The sequence below is a fragment of the Phyllobates terribilis genome, unplaced genomic scaffold (assembly GCF_046119375.1).
Source record: "Phyllobates terribilis strain yellow unplaced genomic scaffold, ASM4611937v1 Scaffold_8__6_contigs__length_399053987, whole genome shotgun sequence".
NCBI lineage: Eukaryota > Metazoa > Chordata > Amphibia > Anura > Dendrobatidae > Phyllobates > Phyllobates terribilis.
The window spans coordinates 88,496,777-88,516,317 of NW_027362768.1; the positions used below are offsets into that span (position 1 = coordinate 88,496,777).

The 19,541-nt window shown below is 43.5% G+C and overlaps 1 protein-coding gene across 6 annotated transcripts in view; it reads right to left on the minus strand.

The window, feature by feature from the left end:
* The window catches only part of LOC141156759 (dimethylaniline monooxygenase [N-oxide-forming] 2-like), a 113,778-nt gene that overhangs the window by 69,304 nt on the left and 24,933 nt on the right, over nt 1-19,541 (minus strand). For 3 of the 6 annotated variants that reach the window (XM_073643116.1, XM_073643118.1, XM_073643117.1), the window contains exons 2-4: nt 18,692-18,824; nt 2,291-2,479; nt 714-876 (exon numbers count right to left, since the gene is read on the minus strand). In XM_073643116.1, coding sequence (XP_073499217.1) covers nt 714-876; nt 2,291-2,479; nt 18,692-18,824 — 485 coding nt within the window. Of the gene's footprint in view, nt 1-713; nt 877-2,290; nt 2,480-12,276; nt 12,447-18,691; nt 18,825-19,541 lie in introns of those variants that run through there. The other 3 variants (XM_073643119.1, XM_073643122.1, XM_073643121.1) reach the window with 3 other exon arrangements.

Genomic DNA, 19,541 nt, shown 5'->3' on the forward strand with positions numbered 1-19,541 from the left:
ATTTCTAGCCAGTCTTCAGACAAAAGGTCAAAGAACAGCTGTGTTTGTCAACCTTAGGCCGGGGTCACATAAGCGCATGTTCTCTCATGCGTGAGAATTGGGAACGATTATGCTAATGACAGAGATTGATCCAAGTGTCAGCTTAGTGTGATCTGATTCTCTGCATGAGAGAATCGCAGGACGCAGGTGCGGAGAAGATGGAGAACTTCATTTCTTCATGTTCTCCATTGTACGAGTCCACGGATGTCATCCGAGTGCAGTCCGATGTTTCACATGCACCCATAGACTTGAATGGAAGTATGCGATCTGAAATCCGGAGCTACTCGCAGCATGCTGCGATTTTTTTCCTCATGCCAAATTGGCATGAGAGAAAGTATTGCAGATCTGCACTGCCCCATAGTATAACATTGGTCCAAGTTCTATTCAATAAAACATCGGATAGCACTCGGCTGTGTTATACACTCGTATGAGCGAGCCCTTCCTTGAACAAATGTCTCAGCTAAAGCCCATGCCAGGACAGTGTGTTTGCCAACCTTCCTGAAAGAAATGTCTGACAAAAGTCCATTCAAGCTATATTGTTCTGTTCCTTCTCTTTGAGTATGAAGGTTAGTTGCTTATAAGCTCGCATCAAAGACAGAAAGTCGACATATGGTGGACCATTGCATCACATATCAGTAAGGGGTTAAGCTTCTTGATTCACTACAATAACTCACCTGGAAAACAGTCTAATGGTAAGTATGGGTCATTGTAATGTCCATTGCAAACAATAACAGCATGAAAAACATCCATCTTCCTCGTTCCCTCTTTTTCAATTTCAATATTCCATTTTCCTGTAGTTGCAAAATCTGGATGTTGTTTTACACTGCAAACTTTTGTCTAGACAGAGTAAAAAGAGTAAATGGATTACTATATTAACATATTTACAGGAGGATTTTAGAACATGTTTGTGAAGGATACTTAAAGGGGTGGTGTGAAGTCCAAATTCGTTTTTATGCTAAATCTCTTTTTATTCAATGACATAATCTAAACTGTTTTCTAATATACTTGTATTAAAATTCCCTATCCTTCCCTAACTGTGCTATCTAGCGCTTTAATTTTGATTTTTTTTCCACTTCTTTTTTGATGACGCTTTGTTTGAGAATCCCAGTGCATGCTGGGATACTCAATCGAAGAGTCATCAGGGGGCAGAGGCTGCAGTCACTACCGCAGTCCTTGCCCCCTTCCTGAAGCAAAGCATCATTGACACTTTTTTCAGGAGCTGAGCTAGTCCCAGCGTGATGTGCACTTTGCACAATGACAGTGCACTCTCTATGTAGCCAGCTCAGATGAGCACTAATGAGCAGAACAAATGGTCTCTGCACACCAGGTATTCTGACAGTGCGCTGCTCGTTAATGCTTATCTGAACTGGCGAGAGCGCGTGCTGTCATTGTGCACATCGCACTGTGCACATTGTGCAGGGACTAGCCGAGCCCCTGAAATGAGATTCACTGATGATGCTTCATTTCAGGGAGTGGGCAGAGGCAGTGATCACAGCCTCTGCCCTCTGATGACGCTTTGTTTGATTCCCAGCATGCATCAAAAAGGAAGTGGGAAATAAAAGCAGTTAATGTTGTTAGGGAAGGATAGGGAATTTGCAATTCAAGTATATTAGAAAACTATTTAGATTATGGCAATAAATAGATAGGGATTTAGGATGAAAATTAATTTGGACTTCGGACCACCCCTTTCAATAGCGCTTAATAACAACATCATTGCAAAGCTCCAAAATAACTGCTTTGGTATTTGACAAAAATGTAAAAGGGGTGAACCTAATATATTCCCCTTTGCAAAAGAACTAAAATCTCCTAATGTTTTGTGTACATACCACCCATGCAGATCACTGTGTCTCCATGGTTACATACTATATACAAATATATATGGTTTAATAGTCTGATAGAGTCATCAAAGTATGAATGCAGTGTCTGTCTCCTATTTCATGCTAATTTACATTCAGTAGGTAAGTCAGAAGAAATGGGCAGATGAGGAATGGGAGAACAACTGCAGAATTAGACCATTCCGGGTTTGTTTTAAGTTTGTAACCTTGAATACACTTACAGTAAGTCTGGATGGGAGCTGTGGACATTAAATTGTAGGATATGTTTAAATCAAAGAAATTACAATTTTGTTTATTTTTTTTTTATTCATTGGAATGAAAAAAAAAAGCTCTAAAACTAGAATATCTTTTAACTCCCATATAATACAATATATTATCTTTGTATTATTATCACTAGTCTATTTATTTTGTGTTACCTCGAACTGAATGTATTTAAAGAGGTTGAAGCGTTCTGCATACAAATTGAGGTATTCCAAGATTTTGGAATGATGCGGATATACAGGGAAGTCTTCAGGCATCGGGAAATCACTGTAGCACATCATCTCTTTGGAAGTATTTGTGAACACTGATTTATAGATACTAGCTCGATCTTCTTCCACAGCTTCCTATAGGAATATAGACTTGTGAAAACATAATATCAACACCCAAGGGATAAAAAAGAAAGGAACAATGTATGTAGTTGAGAACGTTTACCACATTATTCAATACAGAACTACTGAACAACCATAAAACCACCAAAGTGGGAGGCTGGAGGACCTTCATTTACCCCTCATTCTTGCTTATTCACACAATATCTGGCTTTCTGATATAGATTTTGGGACAGATTTACTAACTCTGGTCACCGGCCTTACCTGACACTGGCTCTGCATTGGTGCTGACTGTCAGTCAGGGCTGGGGGCGCAGTTACAGCCGCCGCTCGGTGACTGAATCCGTGCCGGCGTCGTCCCCACTCCCGTGACTGAAGCTATAATGCAGCCAACGGGAATAAAGTTAATTTTCTTCCCGCAGCATATGGCTAAGTGCAGGCACTAGGCAGGTTAATAATGCTGTATACACTTTCACTGTTATATTCCCGATATATTGGTATAGTATAGGTCTGGAGAAAGCAACCAATAGCTCACAAGATTGCTCAGAAGCATGCAGCTAATTTAGCAAAAACACTAAGTTCCACCATGAGCTCATCTACACAGTAGGGAACAGAGCCACAAACTTTCTATTTATTCGGTGCACTGCTTAGAGTGCATGCTCATGCAGTAACAGAGCGCATCAGCTTACTGTACTGTGCACTTCTAAGCAGTCTTTTGAGTGATCACTTGTTTTCTGACTCAGTGCCTCTTTAAGCTTTAGGATATGTTAGTGTATGTTCACACAAAGTTTTTTTCACAAAGGTTTTGATGTGCATATTGCACCAAAATCCACCTGAAAATATTCCACAGACTCACATTGTTTTCAATGTAGGTGTGTGGCAGTTCTTGAGTATCAATTAGTTTGGTGAACTTGTAAAGGAAATCTGTCAACTAAAAAAGAAATGCTATTTACCTGGTGCATTGAAAGTTTGTGAACTGTTCAGAATTTTCCATATTTTTGCATAAATTTGACCAAACACTACATCAGATTTTCACACCCGTCTTAAAAGTAGATAAGCATACCCAAATGAAAAAATGCGTCAAAAGTATTAGACTTTGTCATTTTTATATTGAGAGAAATGGTCCAATATCACATGTCTGTCAGGGGCAAAGGTATTTGAACCTTTAGGATTAGCATATACAATACAGACCAAAAGTTTGGACACACCTTCTCATTTAAAGATTTTTCTATATTTTCATGACTATGAAAATTGTACATTCACACTGAAGGCATCAAAACTATGAATTAACACAGGTGGAATTATATACTTAACAAAAAAGTGTGGAACAACTGAAAATATGTCTTATATTCTAGATTCTTCAAAGTAGACACTTTTTGCTTTGATGAATGCTTTGCACAGTCTTGGCATTCTCTTGATGAGCTTCAAGAGGTAGTCATCGGAAATGGTTTTCACTTCACAGGTGTGCCCTGTCAGGTTTAAGTGGGATTTCTTGCCTTATAAATGGGGTTGGGACCATCAGTTGTGTTGTGCAGAAGTCTGGTGGATACACAGCTGATAGTCCTACTGAATAGACTGTTAGCTGCTTTCTTCTTGCCATAATACAAATTCTAAGTAAAGAAAAACGAGTGGCCATCATTACTTTAAGAAATGAAGGTCAGTCAGTGCGAAAAATTGGGAAAACTTTGAAAGTGTCCCCAAGTGCAGTTGCAAAAACCATCAAGCGCTACAAAGAAACTGGCTCACATGAAGACCGCCCCAGGAAAGGAAGACCAAGAGTCACCTCTGTTCTGAGGATAAGTTTATCCGAGTCACCAGCCTCAGAAATCGCAGGTTAACAGCAGCTCAGATTAGAGACCAGGTCAATGCCACACAGTGTTCTAGCAGCAGACACATCTCTTCAACAACTGTTAAGAGGAGACTTTGTGCAGCAGGCCTTCATGGTAAAATAGCTGCTAGGAAACCACTGCTAAGGACAGGCAACAAGCAGAAGAGACTTCTTTGGGCTAAAGAACACAAGGAATGGACATTAGACCAGTGGAAATCTGTGCTTTGGTCTGATGAGTCCAAATTTGAGATCTTTGGTTCCAACCACCGTGTCTTTGTGCGACGCAGAAAAGGTGAACAGATGGACTCTACATGCCTGGTTCCCACCGTGAAGCATGGAGGAGGAGGTGTGATGGTGTGGGGGTGCTTTGCTGGTGACACTATTGGGGATTTATTTAAAATTGAAGGCATACTGAACCAGCATGGCTACCACAGCATCTTGCAGCGGCCTGCTATTCCATCCGGTTTGAGTTTAGTTGGACCATCATTTATTTTTCAACAGGACAATGACCCCAAACACACCTCCACGCTGTGTAAGGGCTATTTGACCAAGAAGGAGAGTGATGGGGTGCTACGCCAGATGACCTGGCCTCCACAGTCCCCAGACCTGTACACAATCGAGATGGTTTGGGGTGAGCTGGACCACAGAGTGAAGGCAAAAGGGCCAACAAGTGCTAAGCATCTCTGGGAACTCCTTCAAGATTGTTGGAAGACCATTTCCGATGACTACCTCTTGAAGCTCATCAAGAGAATGCCAAGAGTGTGCAAAGCAGTCATCAAAGCAAAATGTGGCTACTTTGAAGAACCTAGAATATAAGACATATTTTCAGTTGTTTCACACTTTTTTGTTAAGTATATAATTCTACATGTGTTAATTCATAGTTTTGATGCCTTCAGTGTGAATATACAATTTTCATAGTCATGAAAATACAGAAAAATCTTTAAATGAGAAGGTGTGTCCAAACTTTTGCTCTGTACTGTAAATTGAAGGCGACATTAGAGTCTGGTGTTTTCAATTAGAGGGATGACAAGAAGATGTGAGGAGATCTGTTTTATTTAAACAACAGGGATCTACCAAAGTCTGATCTTCACAGGTAATTATATAATGGCACAAGCAAAGGAGATTTCTAATGACCTCCGAAGAAGAGTTGTTGATACTCATCAGGCTGGAAAAGATTGCAAAACCATCTCTAAAGAGTTTAGACTGCACCATTCCACCCGATCCACAGTCAGACAGAGAACAAATAGTTCTCCAAGAGCAAGGCATAGTATAGTCTGTAAGGTCACAAAGGAACCCAAAGGTATCCTCTAAAAAACTGAAGGTTGCTCTCATTAGCTAATGTTAAGGGGAACCTGTCACCAAAAAAAAATGCTATTAATGCTGGCAGGGGAATAAAGTTAATTTTCTCCCAGCAGAGTTCAGCTAAGTGCAGGTGCCGGGCAGTGTTAATAATGCTATTAACTTGTAGATTAACCCCATATCTGCAGGTTAATAGCATTGTTTTTCTGGTGACAGATTATCTTTAAAGGGAACCTGTCAGGTTTGCATGAGCTGGTCATGATGCCGGCTCATGCAAGTTATGTTAACATGCCCACAGGGGCATGATAACATGGAAAGAGGGCGGAATAGTCTGGGTAAACTAAAGCCCCATCGACTAGTCAAAGCCCTAATTAGCATAGGAAAAGTGGACCTTCTAAATGTTTTTTTTTAAACATTAATTAAGTTGAATAACATGATACAGGGTTGTTTAGGCAGAGTATGTGAATTCTGCTAAGTTGGAGGGCATGGGGGATCTGACAGGTTCCCTTTAATAGGTCCATCAAAAGGAGGACACTGAACAACATTAGTGCACATGGAAGAATTGCAATGAGAATGCCAATTCTCTACAAAAGAATATGCCCTTCTGAAGTTTGCTAAAGATCACCTGGACAAGCAAAATGGCTATTGGAACAATATGGATGGATGGGACCAAAAAAGAGCTTTTTTGTTTGACTGAAAGACATTATGTAACAAAGAAAAACACTGCACTACAAAATAAAGAACTTGTACCAACTGTGAAACATGGTGTGAGCCCATTTTGATGCACTTGAGTCAGGACGGCTGGCCATCATTGATGGAACAATGTACTCTGACCTTTATCTGCAATTTCTAAAGGAAAATGTCAGGGCATATGTACATATGTCAAGATAATACGGTTCATACATGAAGACAATGATCCAAAGCACCCATCATTTACAAAAGATTGGTTAAATAAGAATGAAGTTAAAGTTTTGGAATAGCAAAACCAAAATCTTGACCCTAATCCTATAGATATGTTATGAAAGGACATTAGTCAGAGGAGAAAAACTGACCAACATAGCAAAGTTGAATTGGTTTTGTAGGAAAGACTAGGCTAAAATTCCTCCAAGCCAATGTGCGGGCTAATCAACCAACAATTACCGAAATGTTTAGATGCTGTTACTGTATTGCTGCACAAGGTGTTCACATCAGATACTGAAAACAAAGGGTCACATGCAAGCCTAATATTTTTTACTCATTTGTTTGATCTTCTTCTCTTTAACAACTTTTAAGGCTTGTGTGAAAATCTGATATAGTTTTAAATCAAATTTATGCAGAAATATGTTTCTAAGTTCTAAGTTCTAACGGGTTCACAAACCTTTAAACACCATGGTGGTGAAAATCTGCAGGTAAATTGCATTTGAAGAGAATCTATCATGAGAAAATAACCAAAAGATTAAATAATGTTTTTTGTATTTGTAAGAGACATTTGCCAATGTTTTCATGCTGTTTCAGGAAACAACACAGGTATATAGCCACAATGGTAAAACCTCAACCTTATCTTTTGTATTGTGTTAAGGGGACTGTTGCAAACAACTTTATTAAACAATGGAAAGCAACCGAACCCGGGGTCCGCGATGCAGCCTAGAGGACTGCGGCCAAACACCTTCCGGTTAAGAAGGTAAAACAACCAACTAATGTATAAATCCCTCCAGTGTTACTTCACACCGGGAAGGGAAAAGGGATTCGCACTATCTCCGTTAACTGCACGAGAGATGTGCGACAAATAACGTAGCTGTAGCCCTGTTAACAGCACAGAGGCTACGCAGCAGGCGCTAGGAAGTGTGTGTGACTCACGCCGGCGTGTATGTGCTCCCAGCCGGTGTGCGACCGGACTGCGGAGTAACTCTCCACGTGACTAACAGGCGGTACCAGGGATATGGAACCCGCAGTCTGCTCAGGGTGTATAGCGACCCCCTTGACGGAGCCAGACTGTCAAACGGAAACTACCTGCCTCCCTCCAGCTAAGACTGCCTATCCTCAGCTAAACCTGCCTGTCCGAAGCTAGGCCTGCCTAAGCGACCTGTGTTAAACAGCCGAGCGAACTCTGGCATCGGCAGGTCACGGAGAGAGCAGCTAGAGAGCACGTGGAGCCCAAACAGACAAGCGTCCACACAGGAACACAACCTTAGCTCAATGATCAGAGCGCGCCGCAATGCTTGTGGGTGGCCTATTTAAAGACTAAGCCCTGCCCACTGTCGCATTATTGGTCGCACTAATGATGACGTCACTCGCGGCCAATCAGTCGGTTCCAGGTCACCGGATCAGCTGACACCAAAGCACCAATCACGGTCCGCCATGTCACGGGCATGCTCAGTGAAGTGCATCCTGGACTTAGGCTGTAGCAGCCCTTGTTCCCCTCCGCAACCTATGCTTAACACTACTAGGAACAAGGACTCAAGCGACAGCCTGTACTTCTCGTGCACTGGCTAGGCATTGGGACTGATGGTGTTGCTAAGCAGCATCTGCCCCAGCTGGAACATAATGGGAGATCACAGATGATTCTGACCCAATTTCAGGTCCAGCAACTGCCCGATGCCTAACATATTGAAGTATCTAATGAACCTCTGCAAAGATCATTGTGAAAGGAGAGTGAGCTGCATCAGCTGGGACAACTCCTATTGCAATTGGTGGATACTGTGCTATCAGCAGCGTATAGAGATGTAACCTGTCATTGTAATACCGACTCTGATAATGAGGAGCCTTGCTGAAAACTGTTCCTGAAAGGAAAAAGCCCCAGTGACCAGTGTAAAAATTGTAAGATTACTCAGTTTGTTTTCTTAATACAGGTCATGATGTGAAAAAAAACTTTGTAGTGAGCACGCGGTCATCACTCATCGACCAATTTGACTAATACTCCGCTCTGCACACAAGCAGCTGAACCGACTGACAGTCAATGTGCAGTGGGAATGATCACAGCAAGCTAACTGGAGTGAGTGATGACTGTTACAGCTGCCTAAATCCAGGGGTGAAACTAATGAGGGAGGAGCTGAAAGGGCATTTGACCCAAGCGTAGCCAGCAAGGGTGCACTGTCAGGCCGCCTCATGTAGTGTTCTGCGGTATCCCCATAGGCTGGCATTTTGCTGCCCCTTGGGAGTAGGATTCAGCTGTTCGGCCCCTGAGGAGAGAGTGGGATTCGGCTGTTAAACTTACGCCAGCTCGGAGAATATGTAAGAGGCCGGGTTCCCTGCACACAACTGCACTCACATCTTTTTTGCTTACTTTTTTCATGTTTATCCAGAAGCATATGCTAAACATATCCATACAGTTCGAATTTCAGATAGAAGACAAAAGAGTATGCTTTTGGCCTCTGTCTGATGGGTATTTAACACAGTGTGCAGTATATTACGCGTTTCAGGTAAAAACCATGTTGGTGTTATTTAACCTGACCATGGGAACCTTTTGTCCCCAAAATGCATTGCATACTGTACACCTTGATTTCTAATAAAAGAAGTAAAAAGACATAACGTTTTCCTTTTCTTGGCTTCAAGGGGAACGCACCAGCTGATTTCCTTCACTTTTTATTTACTATGTATATTCAGTTGAAACCAGAAGTTTACATACACTGTATAAAAAGACACATATGCATGTTTTTCTCAATATCTGACTTGAAATCAGAATAAACCTTTCCCATTTTAGGTCAATTAGGATTACCATAATTTTTAATATTTGCCAAATGCCAGAATAATGAGAGAAAGAGAATGTTTTAAGGCATTTTTATTACTTACTGGAAAGTCAAAAGTTTACATACATTAAGATTACTGTGCCTTTAAACAATTCTGGACTGCCCATATGATGATGTCATGTGTTTGGAAGCTTCTGATAGTTTTTTTGGCAACATGTGTGTTAATTAGAGACACATCAGTGGATGTATTTTAATGCACACCTGAAGCACTCTGCTTCTTTGTGTAGCATCATGGGAAAGTCTAAAGAAATCAGCCAAGATATCAGGAAGAGAATTGTGGACTTGCACAAGTCTAGCTCATCCTTGGTACAATTTCAAGATACCTGAGGGTGCCTCGTTCATCTGTACAAACAATTATATGCAAATACAAACAAGATGGGAATGTCCAGCCATCATACCGCTCAGGATGGAGATGGGTTCTGTGTGCCAGAGATGAACGTGCTTTGGTCCAATATGTGCATATAAACCCAAGGACAAAAGCAAAAGACCTTGTGAAGATGGAGGCGGAAGCTGGTAAGATTGTGTCAATAACCACAGTGAAACGAGTACAGTATCAACATGGGCTGAAAGGCCACTCTGCCAGGAAGAAGCCATTACTCCAAAAGAAACATAAAAAAGACAGATTAATGTTTGCAAATGCACACAGGAACAAAGACCTTAATTTTTGAAGACATGTCCTATGGTCTGATGAAACTAAAATTGAACTTTTTGGGCATAATGACCATCGGTACGTTTGGAGGAAAAAGGGAGAAGCTTGGAAGCCTAAGAACACCATCCCAACTGTAAAACATGGGGGTGGCAGCGTCACTTTGTGAGGTTGTTTTGCTGCAGGAGGGACTGGTGCACTTCACAAAATAGATGGCATCATGAGAAAAGAAGATTATATGGCAATATTGAAGCAACATCTCAAGACATCAGCCATGAAGTTAAAGGTTGGGCGGAAATGGGTCTTCCAAATGAACAATGACCCGAAGCATACTGCCAAAATGGTAACAAAGTGGCTTTAGGATAACAAAGTCAATGTTTTGGAGTGGCCATCACAAAGCCCTGATCTCAATCCCATTGAAAATTTATGGGCAAAGCTGAAAAGGCAGGTGCAAGCAAGGCAACCTACAAACCTGGATCAGTTACACCAGTTTTCTCAGGAGGAATGGGCCCAAATTCTGACCAACTATTGTGAGAAGCTTGTGGAAGGATATCCCAAAGGTTTGACCCAAGTCATTCAGTTTAAGGGCAATGGTACTAAATACTAATGAAATGTATGTAAACTTTTGACTTTGCAGTACATAATAAAAATGCCTTAAAACATTCTCTCTCTCTCTCTCTCTCTCTCTCTCTCTCATTATTCTGGTATTTGGTAAATATTAAAAATTATGGTAATCCTAATTGACCTAAACGGGAAAGGTTTATTCTGATTTCATGTCAGATATTGAGAAAAATATGCATATGTGTCTATTTATATAGTGTATGTCCACTTGTGGTGCAAGGTATACCCTACCTACAGTATAAGTTGAGTATACTGATCACACTCATGTCTCCACAACATCTCTTCACCAAGTGTGGCTTCAAAATCAGCCATTTCTGGCTTCCATTTTCATTTTGTTGCAGTATGTCGGTCAAGCTATTCACACTAGGTCTCTGTGAAGAAAAGTAATAGTAAACTACAGACCTGCTATTTAAAATCGTGGTTCTCTGTCAGACATATTATATATAACTGCATTCCAAAGTCAGCCATTTCTAGTGAACGTGGAAAATATTGTCCTCCATTTAAACTCGGCAAGGTGCGTGGCAAGGGAAGGGGAAGTGGACTTGATGATGGTGCTTGCGGAGGCCGAGGCCGTGGCCATGGGCAAACTGAAATTGTGTCACAGCAAACACCCACAGCTTGTCGCTCAACCTTCCTGTCCCAATTACAAATGGATCGCTCAACACCACTATTGGACACAGAGCAGTGTCAAAAGATTGTTGGTTGTATAGCAGATAATGCTTCCACTTTGCCACCACAACCACCACCCTGTCTTCCACACGGTCAAGTCTTAATAGCCGTGAGTCTGGACCGTATATTCCTCACCCTGATCCTCCTTCCTCCCATCATGCTGAGTGCCCGGAGACAACTGATCCCACACTTTGACACTCAGAAGAGCAGTTCACTTTTCCATTTGTAGAATCGGGCCTCTCGCCCTGCCAGCTTCAAGCGAGTCAAGAGGAGAATGCGTGTAGTGATGCCCAAATATCTGAGTAGCCAGGGTCACATGAAGGCAACGGTGGGAAAGTGCAATTGCTGTCACAAGAGGTGGATGATGATGATGATGAGACACAATTGCCAGAAAGTCAGGAGGAGGACCAGGGTGTGGAAGGGGAAGACGAGGTGGTGGATTATATAGTAACTGACCCAACCTGGCAGGAGGACATGCAGAGCGAGGACAGCAGCACACAGGAAGAGGGAGGCGTAGCACCACAACAGGAAGGAAGAAGCAGTGTGGTGGCCGCAGACACAAGGTGAGAAAGCGTTTCCCGTAATGCCAGCACAACGGAAGTTGCCAGTACAACTGTTACGTCTTCATGAGTCTGGTTGTTTTTTAAAGACTCTACAGATAACCCCAAAAAGGCCATTTGCACCCCCTGCCAAGCCAACATCAGCAGGGGTAGCAAAATTAGCAGCCTGACCACCACCAGCATGATCTGGCACATGGCAGCAAAGCACCCGACTAAGTAGTCCGAACCCCAGGGTCCAGAAACAGTGTCGGCGGGTGACACCACTGTTTCTTCCACTGTTTTGCGTGCACGCCAATCCCCTGTCCATGGCGCATGCAAAGATGGCTCCCGCGCTGCGTGTGTCATTGCACACTCTCAACTAGCACCCTCAGCGAACACGTCCACGTCCTTGTCCCACCGCAGCGTTCAGTTATCCCTACCCCAGTCCTTGCAGCCAACGCCCCACAGGCCACGCTACTAAATTCTCACATTTCATGACTGCTTGCACTCGAAATGTTGCCTTTTAGGTTCGTGGAGACGGAAGCTTTCCGCAACCTGATGGCGGCGACCGTCCCTTGGTACTCGGTCCCCAGCCGCCACTCTTTCTCTCGGTGTGCCGTCCCCGCATTACACGAGCATGTGTCCCACATTAGCCGTGCCTTTGAAACAAAAGGAAAGGTCAGCAATCAGCAAACTACAAAGATATATAAGAATGTTCCATGCAATTGCACTCACAAATGAAACTCCTGAACTGTAACCTACTATAGTGCAATATAAAGCACCGAAACATTAGTAGTGCCATCAACCTTGAAGTTACTGGGAAAGTCCAAATAACCATGGACACATGTACAAGTGCTTGTGAGCAGGGACAGTGCATCTTGCTGATGGCACACTGGGTTAATATAGTGGAAGCCGGGACCCTGTCAGACCTTGGGATGGAACACGTCCTCCTGACACAGAAGATTGCGGGCCCTGGGTCAATCAAGGTTGCCCCCACATTCTACAGCTCCTGCACCTCCTCCTCCTCTTCTTCAGCCTCCATCTCCGAAATGACCACATCAGTCAAAAGCTGGAAGAACTGCAGCACTACCTCGGCCAAGCAGCAACAGGCTGTGCCGAAGCTAATATGCTTAGGTGACAAACCGCACAATGCTGAAGAGTTGTGGACAGCTCTGAACCAGCAGACAGATCTGTGGCTGACACCGCTGACCCTACAGCCAGGCCTGGCTGTGTGTGACAATGGCCAGAATCTGGTGGCGGCTCTAAGGTGAGGAGAGCTCACACACGTACCATGCCTGGCCCATGTGCTTAACCTCGTGGTTCAACAGTTTCTCAAAACCTATCCGGATCTGCTTGTCAAAGTACGCCACCTGTGTGCACAATTTAGAAAGTCAGCTACAGCTTCTGCCGCCCTTGCCATGCTTCAGCAGTGTTTGCAGCTTCCAAATCACTGACTGGTGTGCGATGTCCCCACGCGTTGGAACTCTTCATTGCAGATGTTGGGAAGGATTTGTGAGCAGAAGAGGGCATTTGTTGACTATCAGCATCAACAAGGCCATCGGTATTCAGGTCAGACTCCACACATAAGACCTCAGGAGTGGACATGGATGTCAGACATCTGTACCATCCTCCAAAACTCTGATGACTCCACCAAGATGGTGAGCGGCGATGATGGCATAATCACCATCCCACTTCTCTGTCTTCTGAAACGCTCTCCGCTCACAATTAAAGAGGATGGATTGCACGATGAGATGGAGCAAGGAACCATAAAGGGTGATTCCACGCAGCCCAGCCTTATCTCATCTCAACGTGGATTGGGTGACAATGAGGATGAGGAGGAGGAGGCAGAACAGGAGCTAGTTTCCTGCACTATAGACAGTACTACCTGCACAACTGTCATACCGTCTATTGAGTATGGATGGCCTGAGGACAGGGAGGATGAGGAGGAGAGCATGGTCAGTCGTCCTCTTGGTGAGGACACAGAAGTCTTGCCTGTTAGCAGTCTGGCACACATGGCTGAGTTTATGTTAAGCTGCTCTTCCCGTGACTCTCGCGTTGTCCAAATTTTGGGTGACAGTCGTTACTGGTTGGTGACACTTCTAGACCCACGCATGCTAGAAGGAGAACTTTCTGTCTCTTATTCCCATGCTGGACAGGCATAATAAAATGGGGCAGAACCAGAATACCCTTGTTGCGGAATTATTTAAAAAATTCCCATCTGAAAATGCTGGCGGCAGAGGTCACAGTTCGTTGGACAACCAAGGAGTGCAGGCGAGAGAGACACAAATCCTATCCATCAGAGGCAGGGGAACATTGTCAAAGTTCTGGGACAGTTTTCTCAGACCCTCCCATCGCACAGGCCCTGAGGCACCGGGTACTCTCACAAGGAGGAAAAAGTTTTGGAAGATGCTGAGGGAGTACCTTGCTGACCGTACCAACGTCCTCCATGATTCCTCTGTGCCTTATAATTATTGGATATCAAAGTTGGACACGTGGCGTGAACTGGCTCTCTACACCTTGGAAGTCCTGGCCTGACCTGTCGCTAGCGTTTTGTCAGTGCGGGTTTTTAGTGCTGCTGGTGGAATTATAACTGATAGACGCATCCTCCTGTCAACTGAAAATGCTGGCTCTTATAAAAATGAACAAGGGCTGGATTGGGCCAGACTTCTCAACACCACCAAATGATAGCAGCATAACATAAACTCAAATACAGTGTCTTTTTTTTGGGAGGTCTAACTCTATTCCCATGCACCTCTGTCTTCACACCCAGTCATGGGTACACTTCCTGATTTTGTCTATTTGCTTTTGTCCTCCTCCTTCTCCTCATCCTCATCCTTTACCACCATATCTACCATATCACCATATCTACGTCTCTTACAAGGGGCATTGGAGTTCCTCCAAATTTTTGGCAGCCGTTGCATTTACTGCATAGGCAAACAGTATGGTTGACCCACTTCCTAATAATGTGAACTTTGCTTTCAGGAGGCCCTCTGACCTCTACTTCTCTTGCAAGGGGAATTGGAGTTCTGCCAAATTGTTGACAGCCATTTCATTCACTTCATAGGCAAACAGTATGGGAGACCCACTTCCTAATAATGTGAACATTGTTTTCAGGATGCCCTCCGACCTATACGTCTCTTGCAAGGGGCATTGGAGTTCCTCCAAATTTTTGGCCGCCATTGCAGTCACTGCATAAGCAAGTACAGTATGAGAGACCCACACCTTTCTAATGGGAACATGTTCTTACTGTGGCCCAGCTCTATGCGTCTTTAAATTGGTTTTGGAGTTTTTCCCAAATTTTGTCAGCCGTTGGACTCACTGTATACCCTATAACTGTATTGCTGACCCGCTCCTTTCTAATGGAAACATGTCGTTACTGAGGCCTAGCTCTATGTGTCTTTAAATTGGTATTGGGGTTTTTCCTGAATTTTGGCAGCCGTTTGGACTCACTGCATACCCTATAACTGGATAGCAGACCTGCTCCTTTCTAATGGAAACATGTCGCTACTGAGGCCTAGCTCTATGTGTCTTTAAATTTGTATTGGGGTTTTTTCCTGAATTTTGGCAGCCCTTGCAGTCACTGCTACTGGAGACCCACTCCTTTATAATGGTAACATTTTTTTTCTAAGGCCCTCCTCTATGTCTCTTCAAAGTGGTATTGGGGTGCGTCCAAATTTTTGGCAGCCCTTGCAGTTACTGCATACCCAATAACAGTATAGGAGACCCACTCTTTAATAATGGGAACAACAAAGCATAGCCAACTGCTGGCACTTTAATAATAGTAAGGGCCGACTGATTGCTCTATAAAAATAGTCTTTGTGGCTTTCAGAGTCACTCCTTCATAAATGAAACAGAATGTGTCTGATCATGTCTCACACACCACATGGCAAGATAAGGTAGTAAAATGTTAAAATGACATTTACCGGTAAATGTATTTTTCACCATTGAAAGCCATGCAAAAGTGCAAAAACACATCAAAATTGCTATGTGTGAACATAACCCAAGGTGTGGGGGAGCATTTTTGTTTTTGTATATTTATTTTGCCTTATATATAAGTCATTACCCTGGAAAGGATGTTCCTTAACATTTTTCCCAGGAAAATTCATTTTGGTTTAGTTCTTGTATGTTTTATTGTGAGTCCGTAAAAGTGGCGTAATACCTCTGACAACATTGTTGACAGCAGTGACCTGGGAGTCAGAGATGCTTCCAACGGTCTTCCCCATGCTGTTCCCATTTCATTTGAGCACTGTTCCCATCGATTTGGGCAATTTTTATGCCCTCTGCAGACCGCCGGGGGGGCACCCGAAAAATGCTCAAGTTTCCCATAGACTTACATTGGGCTCATTACTCAGACCGAGCACTCAAGAATTCCAATTTGCTCGACCCGAGCAACAAGTAACCGAGCATTTTAGTGCTCGCTCATCACTAGTTATAACCATAGTATGGCTTAGCTTAGTAAACTATGTTATTCCATGACCAGGAATTCAGGAAAAAAAACATATATACATGAAATTTGGTAGTACGGTGGCTCAGTTGTTAGCACTGTAGCTTTGCAGCGTCGTGGCACTGGGTTTAAATTCCACCTAGGACAACGTTTGCAAGGAGTTTGTATGTTCTCCCCGTGTTTGCATAGGTTTCCTCCTGGTTCGCCAATTTCCTCCCACACTCCAAACACATACTGATAAGGGATTTAGATTGTGAACCCCAATGGGAACAAAGATGATAATGTCTGTAAAGTGCTGTCAAAATTAATGACGCTATGCAAGTGAGTAAAATAAAAAAAAAAAAAAAGCTAATTTAACAAGGGAGCCTGTGGGTGATGATGGACCTGGTTTTCATTGACGAATACGACATGAGCTTTTCATGCTCTATTCATTACATGATATCTATTATCATTTATGAGTTATTGAGGCAAGTGACATTTAACAAAAAACTCCTAAAAACGTTTTTAAAAAATAATTTGATAAAACATAATGGATAACATTAGAGTATATGGGTGACGTGACAAATGCGACCATTAACCAACGTTCCAGCTTCTGTTAAAAAATATTGGCAGATTTTCTGACATGTACGTGTAAAATACAGATAAAAATCATGATTTAAAAAGGGCCTTTGAGTCACAGTCTTGCACATCAGATTACAATCCACTTTGGACTGCTATTTGCACCGTATTTTACCTGTACAAAGTCATTATGCATTGGCAAATATAGAGACTACTACTTTTTAGTAGAGAGACTATATGCAGACATGTACTTTTCTCTAAGGGATATATCATTGTGAAATGCAAATGCTTAAAGGGAATCTGTCACCATACAGGGTAGAGAAAAGTAAATCTATACTTACCTGTATGGCCCATAGCAGAGGTCTGATTGCAGAGAAATCTGGTTTTCTAAAGTCTGTTTTCCAGAGGCTTGGCGTCCGGGGGACGCCAAGCAAATCCCTCCTATCTGCTTACTATTCCCCTAAATCGCCACCTCTGTGCTAAATTACCATATTTCCCCCCACCCCTACATGTCACAGGGCCCTGTGACAGGCCCTGTAACGTGCCCTGCTCTGCCTCCCCTCCAGCGCATGAGCAAAGCGCCGCTCCCATTGAGCGCACTTTGTTTCCCTCCGCCAAGCCTCTGGAAAACAGACTTTATAAAACCAGATTTATCTGCAATCAGACCTCTGCTATAGGTGACTCGCCCCCTGGGCCGTGGGACACTCGGATCCGGGCAACAGGGCAATAATGGGGGTAGTAGTGGCAACCCGGTCCGTGGCTCAGGGTGGTCAGACCAGTGGCAGTCTTCTATATGTTTTGCAATGTCCGACTACGCCACCCGTGGATTGCGGTCGGGGCTTACCGCCGCTGCAGTGCAGACCACTGGGGCAGATGTAAAGGTACAGCACTGAATAGTACAACTCCCCACGGGAGGAGTATGGCCCCAGGGCAGTATATAATGGATGATGGAGGGGATGATTTTGACCGCAATAGCCAGGAAACGGAGGCCTCTTAAACAGTTCAGGGTCTTTATTAGGACTGGTGAGACGACCCAAAAACAGTCCCGGCTAGGAGGGGGCCTGTATGTCTGAGAACAAGTGGGAAGCTGGCCCTGATCAGGGTGAGGGTGTAGGCCTACCGTGCTCTCTGCGCTCTCTCTGGCTATTTCCCTCCTCGTGGTGTAATAGCCCACGTTCCTGAGCTTGCCGTGTCTTCTCGCCCGTATGGCTTGCAACTTGGGTCCCTTTCTGCTCCCGGCCTGGTACGACTTTGCTGGTCCCTTCTGCTGTGGCGGAACCTCCGGGCTTCTTAGGCCAGGGAACATACAATCCCCTGCGGACTGGTTATTTGCTGTAGGACTTGGAATCCTCACAGCCTCAGACACCAAAGTCTGGTAGATTAGTTTCTCTATCTGCCAGGACAGGTTTGCTTCGCCTCTTGTCCCTGGCTCGTGGCTCTCCTACTGCCACACGGCCTCTTAGGCTGCAGCAAAACTGTCTGTCCCTGCTCTGGGACACCTCTTTCTTCAGACACAGGCTGTCCAGTTCTCCCTAACCCTGCCCCCAGTTCCAGCTTTTATAGGGGCAGCCTGCTCCCCCTACTGGCCTGGGACAGGAGGTATTGCATGCTAATGGTCCTTGACCAGAGAACCTCCCCCTTGCTCTCAGAAACAGCTTTATTATACATTTGTGGCATCCAGGCCAGGGTGACACATAGGCCATACCGGTAAGTATAGATTTACTTTTCTATCACCTGCATGGCCATAGTAGAGGTCTGATATTGCCCAGGAGGGTGACAGAGTCCCTTTAAATTAAAAAAAATGTTTTAATAGACTTTTATTATCAGAATTTTAAAGATACATTTTCACTGTTAGTAAAAAGCCTGAAGACAAATATAATCTTAATGTCCTTATGTCCTTACCGTGTATTTCCAAAGTCCACCAATTCCATCACTCTGCTCAAAACAAGTAGGTTCCAAACCTTCTTCTAAGCAACATTTGACGGCTGTGAGACCACTGCACCCCGCACCAATAATAGCCACTTTCTTTGACATACTGAAGTTATTTAAAAAAAAATAAAGTTTGATAGCTTATTGCATTGTAAATATTTTTCCATACTTTTCACTTTATTGCGTTAAATGAGCGTAAGGTCCTTGCCCCCCCCTCTTAAACATACCATTCGGCATTTTCACCTATTTTCGGCACCTTTCCAGTCCCGCTAACCATCTTGTGACCGCAACTTCTGATTGGTCAGAAATTACGTCACAAGTTCACATTACAAACTTCTGAGAGCCAGAATGACTTACATTGAAGATTGACCTCCGGCTCGCTGCATGAAACACTGGAGCTACCGACAGGTCACAAACTGCAGGAGACAGACCGGATCCATAGTGATAGAAGGGGAAAACAGGGGCAGGTACACATGAGACTAAGTGCAGGGACTTTAAATTCAAAGCACCACTCTAGCTATAAAACAAAATAAAAAAAATAGTTGGAGTAGTGCTTTAAGTTGTCCCGTTACTTTAGGAGTCCAATATTTTTCTGCACTCTAAACATATATATTTTGCTCTGAAACGCGTTACAGATTAAAACATACTTGAAACTGCGTCTGTGCACGGTGACTAGTCCAAAAGTCTCTTAGAAGACAAGCGTACTAAGCAACCCCATTAATAGCACAAAGGTTAATCCTAAAGTACATGTAAGATATTGCAACATTTTCAAGATATTAAAATACGTTGACATTTTTTACATATTTTTCAAAACATTGTAGCA